The 11,910-nt window shown below is 42.3% G+C and overlaps 2 protein-coding genes across 2 annotated transcripts in view; one reads left to right on the top strand and one right to left on the bottom strand.

The window, feature by feature from the left end:
• Window positions 1-11,910, top strand: part of T265_14570 (hypothetical protein) — a gene marked incomplete at both ends in the record, with an annotated part of 36,722 nt that continues 24,812 nt past the window's right edge. Inside the window, one exon of the mRNA XM_009174247.1 lies at window positions 1-105. Within this exon, the coding sequence (XP_009172511.1) occupies window positions 1-105 (105 nt within the window). The remainder of the gene's footprint in view (window positions 106-11,910) is intronic.
• Window positions 3,515-8,333, bottom strand: T265_08438 (hypothetical protein; the record flags this gene model as incomplete). The annotated part of the gene is made up of 3 exons (XM_009174239.1): window positions 3,515-3,708; window positions 4,906-4,943; window positions 8,224-8,333. 3 exons carry the CDS (start codon window positions 8,331-8,333, stop codon window positions 3,515-3,517), a joined length of 342 nt encoding a protein of 113 aa, XP_009172503.1.

Below are 11,910 nucleotides of genomic sequence, written 5' to 3'. Positions count from 1 at the left end.
AACATAAGGTTGACGGAAACCCGGGGACTGCGCCTACCTGATGAGCCCCAAAAAGGGAGAAACCGGTCGTGGGCTGTCGATAGATTTTCAGCAACTTTACAAAAGGTACACACAACTTATTCCATAGAACTGGTTATCCCAGGAATTTTTCACTTGCGTTCCTTTGGAAACTCAAGTGAAATGTGTTGTACTGAGATCAATCCGGGAATGATGGCAACAGGGTTACTTCAGCATAAGGGTGGTTCGCAAGCCCCCAGAACAAAAAGGAAAAACATGGGGAAAATTAAGAATCCCAAAATAACGTACAATTTAATGCATGGATTGTGATGGACTAAGTTAGACATACGAGAAAAAACTGTACACTCACATTTGGCGAACAGATGTGAACAGATTTCGCTCGTTTCCGTACGCGAAGATCTGGAGGAAAACCAAGTTGACTGAAATTCGACAAAATGAAAAAAGAAAAAAAAGGTGGGTTTGGGTTATCCTGGTACTCAAATGAGAATGTTATCAAAAAGTAATGAGAACAGCCCAGCTTATCGATTCAGTAGGACAAAGGAATCTTCTAAATCATCAGGCCCAAACCACTGTAGAAAAAAAGCTTTAAAACGCAACGGACAAAACCATGATCTGTAGGAATAGACAGAAAGCGAACAAACAAATCAGAAAGGCAAACGACACTAAAATGGACACCTTTTAGATCGGGAAGACGTCTTGTGAGCCTGCTGAAAATCAGGTCACAGTGCAACAGAAATTGTGGATGAATCCGAAAAGGGGAACAGAGCTACTGAAATGAAAGCATTCAACGAGCCAATCAAACGAAAGAGAATCAGACCATAACGTGACACGGTTTCAAGTTGACCTATTGGACTACACACAGACCGATCTTTACACAGCCATTCGTAGTACCAGAGACGTTAAATTTCTCTGAAAACCATGTGAATATCTAGAAAAGTGAAGAAAATACCCTTGTGTGACTACGAGACATCTACAAGCTAGCTGCTTAGTTCGACAAACAGGTCAACTGCCGCCCAATCAAAGGGCCAAAAAAGAAACGCCAGCTACCGAAGAAGATCGATCATGTTCTTCTACGGAGTTGCTTGTTGTAAAACACGAAAAAACTGGTTACAACCAATCAAATGCGACAGCGGGAAACCCATTTGCAGAGGGTTTGAGAAACTCGGTGTTTTCAGGCGTATTCCTATGCTTTCCTGGGCGAAAACGAACCCAATCCGTAGAGCAGCTCACTAATCTCCAACTCATACGTCCAGTATTTGCACGCGTGACCTTTTCAACTCCGAATAGATAGTACTCGCACGTTCTATAAGTAGTATACATCGGTACACCAATCTTTTGACATAAGGTGAACCGCTAATAGCTTTTTTCAAAAGGCTCATTGGTAGACGAGTTTTACGCGTGTTTGAATCAGTATTCTACGTTTTCTGATTTCCGCTAAAACTAAGCTCTGTAACCGATCCAAATAGTGATCTATGACTTTCAACTCGTCTTGTGGATGAAGTCTGAAGGTACTGTCCTTCATTCCTTCGCATGCAATCGTTTATCGACAGACAGTTTGTTTCCATAGGACTCGGGACGGCTGGAGAGAGTTACATAGGCTCGCGTTCCGGTCTGATCATTTGCAGGTCGTCTCAAGCTGCTCGTTTACTGTGCTCAGCGCTTTGACTCTCACGATGAAGCTTCATTTACTGTCAACTAATGAACAGTTTTCTTGGGGATAGCGGGAGAAAACTGCACTTTGAAGACAGTCAGAAAACACCTGAAAACCATACACATTGACCTATTTTTATCATCTGCCATATGGTCGGTGAGCTCAGCGAAAAAATGTTCGCTGAACTGTTTACATGGTTCTGACGGTCGTGGAACTGTTCGTGCATTCTTAAAATGACAAAGCATGCTCTGGTAGATTGTATTCAGTGTTCTAAAAGACCAATGGGCAGCAATGTCAGTAACATCCCTGGGACACACGTATGATTATAAGTTGGCAATTAAATGAACAGATAGAAATCCTATGTGCACATGTGAAGTAGGCACGGTCTGCCTTAGGTGGCTTCAATCACTCTCAACACCATTTAGCCCGTTGCTTCTAGCGAAATACACTCGTTTGCAAACTAATTCGGTGTTGCGAGAGTATTTCCCCAATTTCGTGCAATCTGGTTTCAAGTAGAACATAAGGTTGACGGAAACTCGGGGACTGCGCCTACCCGATGAGCCCCAAGCGGAAGGGCGAAACCGGTCGTGGGCTGTCAAACAGTCTTCAGCAACCTTATGAGTAGTGTATTACAAATATAAATGTTGCTTCTACTTTTAACCACATCTTGGCTCAATTACCCACACCAGCTGACGGATATTGTTCAACTATGGTTTGAATCTTCTCCAGGAATACAGTCGTTTTATTTCTCTAGTCCACATGATACTAAGCAGTTGGCTCAGTCTTGCTGTTCAGGACTTCTTTAGGGTTCAAGTTTTTCTCCACTTCACCAGTTCAAAAATGGGGTCATTTAGTTGACTTGCTCGGTTGGAAACAAGGCCATCATCCCACCAGATGGCCACTGATTTATCCAGGATGTTGGAGTGCTTTAAAACAAAAAGTCATCAACCTAAAGAGGTCAACTAGGTCTATTATCTTCATACGTATACTCGTGGGGATTTCGTTCCCTAAACGAAGTCAGTCTATGCTAAAAAGACGAAAAGCACCTAACTGAGAATCATCAGCAATCCAGGAGATCTTCAGACTGTAACTTTCCGACTAGTAGTTCAAACATCAAACCGTTTGGAGCGGATAGCTTCCAGTATGATTATGTCACATTTAGTTGGGATACACTCCACACACTCTTATGTCAAGAGGGTCCAAGTCACGAGGTCACGTGTTTTGCGTAACTCATCGGGTGCTTACAATTTACTGGACCCATCTATTAATCATAAAGTGACCCAGTGAAGTGAGCACTGTCTTTATTTTCAGCAGGGAATTATCCAAATTCTACGCAACCCTCCAACCGTCTTGTCGATTATTTACAACATCTTTTCGAGGTTTCAACGATCTATCCGGGATTGTTTGGTCCATTTTGTAGAGCTGCCCAATTTTCACCCTAGAATTTAGCCTTGCCTTTCATCTTACTGTGATATGGATCTAACAAAGGCTCAAACAGGCCGAACTTCAGTTATTTGTTTGACAATACGGATTTGTTTAGGACATCCCTGCCAGTACCTAGGAATAGGTGATGCGCAAACGGAAATAGGTCTCAGCCTCCAACGGTGAACAAAAAAAGCAGCTTATAAGTGCACAAGTCGAATTTCGTGCAATTTGAGTTTAAGTGTAACATGAGGTTGAAGGAGAGTCAGGGACTGCGCCTACGTGATGAGCCCCTAGAGGGATAGGACCGGTCGTGGGCTGTCGAATAGTTTTCAGCAACCTTGTGAGTGGCTTCATTTGCGAAAATATGCTGCGATTTCTCGAAAATCGTGCTAGCTGTAACATAAGGAGACCTTTGTTTAGTTAAAGAATATCATAAATCTGAGGTTCAATTGAGTCTACCGTGAAAACCAAACTGATTTGCAAACGACTGTATTTGTTGAAATCGGTCCAATTTGGGTTTAAGAAGACGGAAACTCGTGGACTAATGAGACCCTTGAAGGGGTAAGACCGGTCGTGGGCTGTCGAAGAGTTTTCAGCAATCTCGTGAGAGCAGTCTTACATCCAAAAGTTATTTTACCGATTCGAGACACAAGATAAGTCGCAGGTTCTCAGAAGCCACTGCAGAAGCGACTACATCACTTGCAGTCGCAGCCAAAATGTAGAAAATAATTTCATGATCCATCAAATCTCACAAATTTGAGCCTTCCGACTAGAATCGATGACATACGACTCTGAGGAGGTGTGAAATGAAATATATTATGCTACCTAATAATTTCCAAGTGATCAAAAACGCCGCTTGTGATGACGAAATCTTTACGAGGGTGAACCTCTGATCGAGTATCTTTGACAGAGTTCTTACAAAGTAAGTTGTTTCTTAACAACAAACATCTTTTTCCGCATACTCGAACAGACAAGGCGCTTCCACCTCGTGTGGTTGCTTGGAAAAATCCTTGCACCTTGACTGCAGTAGAACTTAAACAGCGATACGCAAAGATCCGGTGGAAATTATATTCAAAGAAGACGTGATCTGTTTGTAAGTCCTCTGTCGCGAGACCTTCCAGTGACAAGACATCAAGTTGAATAAAACAGAGATGGCTGTCATCACGAGTCTCTGAAGAACACGCGGTGAACATCTAAAAAGTGAGCCAAGGTATACCGTGCAAATAAGTGCCACGAGACCACCGCAAAAGCCGACCTTGATTAGAGAACCTATCGGAATAATTTAATTTTTTCTAACGTTCTACGTTTCTACGTTCCACGCAAATACCAACAGAGGGTTACTCTAGTGAAGTCGTGGAAAAAGGGATTTTTTGTACATCAGAATATCTGGAAGTTATTTTGATTCCCCCCAGGCCAGTTCTTAGGTCTTTCCGATCCACTCGACCCTAATTTCTGTCAAAAGGGTCAGTGATTACTTTCATTACTACTTTGCTTATCTTCGCTAATTTAAGTGCCACTTTTCTGCAATTGGTTGAATCTTATCCAATGTAAAATCTATATTCTTTGTGAACCAATGGGTTCTGCCTGCTTTAGCAAGACAGAGCTGCTCAGCACCACACACTGGTTACACAGCAGAGCGACACAGCGACAGAAGGCGAAGAGATTAGTAAATATGTAGCAAGGCGGGAGACAAACTATACAACTTGATCCCCGCCTTATGAGACCCAAGCGTTGGCTTTAAGCTCCGTGTATAAGCACTCTCTAGCTCGGATGCCAAGTGGAACGAAGGAACGAATGGAGACTCAAAACACGTTTCTTGAGGCGACTCGGTAGTTTGAACTCATCTAACCTAGAGAAGGAAAGAAACTATTTGATGATAAGCTGTTGAAGTGCTGATTCACGACCCAGTTATCAGAAATTCTGATACCCGTCTTTAGCGAACTACGCTCATTTGGTTTTGACGGGAGATTCACCTGGAACACAGATGAACTTCTCGTTTAGGATGTTTTTAAGTAACTGAATGTGCTGCGCCAGGCTGCCTTATGTTTCAGTTGGTACGTATTCGAGATATGATAAGTGTATGCTTTTCAGTAACCTTATGAGTAATGTGTTACGTCTGTAGATATTAGTGTCTGTTCTTTCACTTGTAACGCGTCAAAGGGTTAAATGGGTTTGAACTTCACATCCGATTTTTTGTCATGATTTAATTTTATTTTTCCCCTTTAGCTGTGTGTTATTCTTCATTGTATTTATCGTATTCATACGAATGACCTGCATACCTTATTTCTTCCCACAGTGCCTAAGGGGTACATATGAGGTTTTCACAGTCACCGGTGCATTCAAACATCATTCGACATTAGCGAAAACAAAACAATTAGAGATCAAGATTCCATATCAGATTTTGAGAGATCAGTGGGTTTCGAAACAAACCCACTGTATCACCCACTTGATATGTAAGCATTTATCGCATGTTATCATCGGCTTGATGACACCCGTCTATTTGCGCTGTGTAGTACGACAACAGGCGGACTGAATGGCAACTGTGCTCCTTCAGAACTCTTGATTTGTCTTAAATGAATATATTTGAGTTAAAATATCATTCAAACTGCAGGTGAACTGGCCATTTTGAATAATTGAAAACAAACGGGTACCACATGACTATCCTAGATGATTGTAGTCGAAATGAATTCAGTCGAACCGGCTCACCCACAACAGGGAGACACTGAAAATTTATTCGTGATTTTTTGCCGGGTTACACAGAGGAAACTCCGGCATGACATATCACATGTCTGGCTGAATTCGCTTAGTTCCGATATTGTTGGAATCAAAAAACCAGGCCAGTGCACAACTCATTTCCACCACTTGCGATCACATGGCTCAAACTGTGGTCTATTTTTCGTGTCGATATTGGGTTTTCCATAAACGATCAATTCAAAAATTAGACCTTTCGTCAGTACGAGCAACCATACCACCGAACGAATCGGCCAATCAGAATATTGCAAAGGAATTCATGAGCTTTATTCTGATTGGTCATTGTTTTCCCGCCAATGACGGCCATGAATGCATTCCCACACAGCGACAAAAGTGCATGGTGCCGCCTGTGTTCGGTGCACGTACAATTGAACCTGGGCAAATTAATTCTGTTCACACTTCATTATGTATTCCGTAGAAAAATTCTTGTGATATCTGTCATGATATAAATCTGACACCGTCGAAAGAAGCCCCGGAATTTTGTGGATTATTTTACGCATCAACCAAAGTTTGAGACACCGATGGCAATCCACTTTTCTCATCCCCAGGTGATTCTCTACTGGACAGAATTAGTAAGTTTCGCTTATTAGTTTGCCTGACGTTGTTGGCGCTTGAAAGCTTTAGCGAGGGAATATCCCTAGACAGCATCTTTGAATTGTTCATTAGGCCGTTTTTCTGTTCGATACGCAGTTTGGATGTACCCAAAAATGTTTGGCAGCTAAAGTTCAGTGAAAGTGAAGCCAGAAAAAACAGTCACGATCCCGTGGCATCACAGAATATGCCAGCAAGAATTGAATAGAGTAAAAACAAATCGATATTTTTATACATCAAGAATTCTGTGAATCTCGTGCACTTTTTCTACTGTGAATGGCTCTTGCATACAGCGAATTTGTGGAAAGACACATAGAACGACCAAGCATTTACTCAGGTACACCAAACGAAGTGAATGTAGGCAGAACTGAGAAACACTTGAACACTGAGTCTGAATATAACTTGTCCGTCACTACAGTAAATTGCATTATAGAGACATGCTGAAAAGCTGAGACATTGGTTAAGGTCTTTTCATACGTATTGTGAACCGTCAGTCAAGCGGTATCCGCAAATCTCGAGAGTGAATGAAGTCAAAATCGTTAGAATAGGATTCATTCTTGAGGAAGGAACTTCAGATCCGAACTAGTGTTGAATGACAGGCGCTGCGGTATAATGAATCCTACCTCGTTCTGACTGGCCGCCTGCATTTATCTTGGAGTTACTACTCAGAGGATAATCCGGACGACTTGTTGGCTGTCGTCCTATCTCCAAATATTATCTAAATTTAATGGACCGTAAAACAACTTCAAACGATTATTTATGGATTTTGTTCCATTATGAAAACTGCATGGGTTTTAGACTAAAAAATAATTAAAAGCAAGGCATATTAACTGAATATATGGTTACGGAATCATATTTGCTCTCTCAGTATTGATGGTACTGTGGAATGATTTCAGCTTGTATCTCCTTTTTATGAATGATGCCGTTTTTGAAATGCATTGGATTCGTATAGCGTTTATTGACTATTCATCAAAAATTAACTCTGCTTTGGAGCAAAGGCTTCAGGATGGGAACTTTGTCACTCTAAAACTGTTGCTTTTTTTGGTTAGTTTTGCTTTCCTTCCACGACACTCTCGTTTGATTAGTACTTCTTCTACAACGCTGATAAGGACACACCACGGGACTGAGGTTCAACTTTATAAAGGTTCGGCGGCACTGCCGGGATTCGACTTCACGGGCATCTGACGTGCGCAGTAAACGTGTTGTCAATCAGTGGATTCATTGCTTCAGCGAACATAAACAGACCACTCAGGAACGTCAGCGAACATCGGGTGATTGTCAAGGACTCTGTAGTGTCGGGACCTACACTAAACACTAGAGAAAGACTTGGAAAATGGGGGAATCTTGGGACTACAGCGACTGGTAGCCGAAGCAACAAAAATTGCCAATCTTCCCAGCATGAATACGACAGAGGATGCATAACTGTTAAGCATGTAGAGAGGGGGCTTAGATCGGCTGGGATGATACGAGGTGATTTGCAGTTACTAGTGAAACGGTCTGGTTCTAAAACCACAGAACTTCAGTATAGTGAGATCCGCTTAAGTCTGACACTTTCAGTGCATACAGACCAACAAAATCTGTGACCGACTGCCAAGAGAATTGTTCCACAAAGTTGCCTAGAGGGGAGAATCACACCCTAAAGATCTTGATTCACTTTGGTGATAAGCTGTCTAACCAATCGTAAGCGTTGGTCATTCAGATTGACACGCAGCACAGACCAAGTCAACCTGTAGTAAGAAATCGAACCTGACTGCCTTAAAACTCTACCAGCCTGATGACTTATTCACTTGGCCCGACGAAGCTCTTGTGTCGAAAGCCCAGCAAAAAATCCACTGATTGTTCGCAAAACCTTGCCGAAACGGCGATCAATCAGTCCGTCCCAAATTGTTGTCGCCATCTTATTACCGCACGATGAATGCACCTGAACTATCACAGATTGGCGCTTGTCACGGCTGAGTGATACGACTGGTTTTCCCAATACACTGCCCAAAGGGACTTTGTTGACCTAATCGAATGATACTGGACTACCTCCTTGTTTCGAGATTATAAGAAGATATTTAATGGAGCCACCTTTAGACTGAGTCCTACAATAGAGCCTTTAGCCTTTCTGGCATCAGGAATAGTGATATGAACCCACAGCACATGACACCAGAGCTTTGTTTACAAGCCTGATTCCTGATTAGGAGTTATCAAAATGTCCTCAGGGTAGGGGATGTTGAATCATTTGTCCTAAATTGCAGGGGAATGGGTAAAACGATTACGTAAGTTGGGATACTTATTGAATCCTTTGGACCATGTGTGCCGTGAAGATGGGGAGTACATATGAAAATTCATCAGAATATGCTCATGAAATGAAAGAGTGAAGCCCTTTGAACCAGACGCAGGTTCGACGATCAAGAGTCATAGAAAAAACTCCCGGGGTGAATGATAAGCCTAATTATCAATTTTCTAACCAGTTTTTGCCTCATTTCTTGAAAAGAAAGGGAGCGAACCTCGCAGTATGTCGTTTATGTAAGCTCAGCTACCCAGGCAATCAGTAATGTTAAACAAGAATACTGGCCGCATTGGTGGATGACTTTGCTTAGGCAGAGCGATCGACCTCTCCCAGAAAAAATCTTCAAAGTTGGTAATATTGGGATTATGAAGATGAGAACATTAGGCGTTTCTCGAAAACGCTAATTCATTTACAAAAGGATAACCCTTCGATAAGTTAGGAAAGCTTTGGAATGGCAACACGCCACTCATTAAGTAGTGATTTTTGTTCATCTGAATGGCATAGTATGACCAGTGGTCTAAAGTTTGAGGTCAAATTTGAAAACCCAAGCACTATAGTGACATCCAAGAGTGAAAGTGGGTGATAAAAGCGAAAGCAGTTTCCTAAAAATCATCTCAGATAAGCACTTATTGAAAGCAGTGGCAATACGAATATACGTGCATTGCGCTATCTCGAATATCGTAGCGACTGAAACATGAGGCGGCCTGGTGCAGCACATTCAGTTGCCTGGAAACATCCCGAACGAGAGTTTCGGCTGAGTTCCAGGTGGTTCTCTCGCGAAACCAAATTTGTTTGCAACTGAGTACAGTTCACTAATTTCGTGCCATTTGGTTTCATTTAGAATATGAGGTTGACGGAAACTCGGGGAGTGCGCCTACCTGATGAGTTCCAAGAAGGGCGAAACCGGTCATGGGCTGTCAACAACTTTTCAGCAACCTTATGAGTAGTGCATTACGAATATACATGTATCGCGATATCTCAAATATCGTAGCAACTGAAACATGAGGCGGCCTGGGGCAGCACATTCAGTTGTATGGAAACATCAGAGATTCAGCTAGGTTCCAAGTAAGTCTCTCGAAGAACAAAATTAGTTTGCAAATGAGTGTATTTGGCTACCAAACTTCGCCAAAAATTGTTGCGAAAACGAAAAAGGAAGTTGCTCTGACCAGAAACTAAGGACAGAAGCATCAGTTGATGTCGATGTATAAAATGGAGCCAAGCAAATGTGCATAAGGTTACAAGACAGTCAATCAAATGCAGTAGCCAGCCATGGCACATGAGGTAAACAGTGATAAATGTTAGATGAACAGGTGGATTGATGGACGGACCGACCCAGTTGTCAATCAATCAGTTAATCAATTAATAGGTGGATGTATGGGTAAACAGCTAGAAACCTAAACTGATAAATAGACGGGTAGATAGATTGCTTGGTTGATTGATCAATTGACTGATTGATCGTTTAAGGGAGAGATGAACTGGTTGACTGACTCGCTGATTGATTGATTGAGTGAGTGACTGATTGATTGATTGATTGATTGATTGGTTGGTTGGTTGGTTGGTTGGTTGGTTGGTTGGTTGGTTGGTTGGTTGGTTGGTTGGTTGGTTGGTTGGTTGGTTGGTTGGTTGGTTGGTTGGTTGGTTGGTTGGTTGGTTGGTTGGTTGGTTGGTTGGTTGGTTGGTTGGTTGTCACAAAGTGGCACATAACGGTGGACATGAAAAGTGGACTTGTCAATCAAGCTACCATGAAGTCTGAGTTGGAGGCAAAATTGTTTAGTAGACGAGAAATCATGAAAGAGGTCGACTAGATAAACAGCTACATTTACATACATTGCAAACAAGACTAATCTGGCGTGGTTTTCAGTAGATAAAAGCTTTCGTGTAACTATCTTAGTGCGAAGGCTCTCTGAGGCGAAAAAAAACAAACGTATACTTACAGTGGATGGGTGTCGTCAAACAAGCAATGCCTGAATGGGAAAGAGGCCCAAGTTCATCAGCTTGAAGCCCATCACCTTAAAGAAGTCCGGTCCCTCCAGATGTTGGCAAAAGCATTATCGTTGTTCACTGAGAACGAGAAGAGAATAACCCACCGTCAAGAGCAAAGAAACCCATGTCAGCGTGCAGCAAGGAGTGCCAAAGCGTAGCCAAAGGAACTATACAAGTGTATGGTTACAACCACTCAGAGAAAAAGCTTTGAAGTGAGGTAGCAACCGGTCCTGTAGGAACACTCTAGAATAGGAATGTAAGCGAGGGGGAGCGTCACCCGATCCTATCTTGGTCACATTTTAGTAGGGTTGGGAAGGCGAGAAGTGGAACGATACCCTTCGTCCACCTTGAAGATGGGGATATTATTGACAGTCGTCAAACGTCAGCGTGGAAGATGCACATTAATGGATTTCGCATAAAGTAGATTTATTCAACCTGTTACACTGAAGCAGAATAACAAATATCCCGTCGGGGCCAGCAGACCCTTGCAACTAACAAGATTTAATCACCAAGTACTATCCAGATATCGAAAGCATGTTGTCGACAGGAGATGGAATGAAGTCCGGGACAGCGGTAGGGCGCTTTTAGCAAATAAACGACTAGAGTAAAAACGCTTGCCTAACTCTCCCTTGTAAATAACACTGTTACAGGTTGATGAACCCAAACTCACCACTTTCGACACAAACCACGCCTTGTTTTTTCTCCACTATGTTTGTACACACAGCACGACAATAATAGTAAGCTTCCCCTTTCTCCTTCAAGCTCTCTTGATGCACTTGAAACCAGCCAATCCTCTGGTGAAGAAAAAATTTCACGAGGAACTTGACAAGGTAGGAGAGGCATGTACGGCAATTAATTTACTATGGTAGCTGAAAAAAACAAAATACTATCTAGCGCAACACTGCGCTCGCAGATGGGTTGAAGATTGGGTGCGATAAAAGAACTACGGTAGCGAAATTTTCGGGGAAATGAACAGAGTGTGATTCCTTTTTCGGCCAGCTCAAGAATTACAAACAAAAAGCCAATGAGAGAAAAGGTTTAAGGCAAGCCTTACTAGGATAACCTGATAAGGACTTCCAAGGCGATTGGCCTGAAACGTAGGAGAATTCATGTAGTGTATTCGTCGCATGAAACTTGAAGTCCACAGATGGATTAGGGGACGAAACTCTTCGAAGGTCGGGTAGGAAATTCTGTATAGAGGAAACTGTAGAAAATG

The sequence above is a fragment of the Opisthorchis viverrini genome (genome assembly GCF_000715545.1).
Source record: "Opisthorchis viverrini unplaced genomic scaffold opera_v5_219, whole genome shotgun sequence".
NCBI classification, from domain to species: domain Eukaryota; kingdom Metazoa; phylum Platyhelminthes; class Trematoda; order Opisthorchiida; family Opisthorchiidae; genus Opisthorchis; species Opisthorchis viverrini.
Note: the sequence above shows the minus strand (reverse complement) of the source record. Positions and strands in the feature narration are given on the sequence as shown.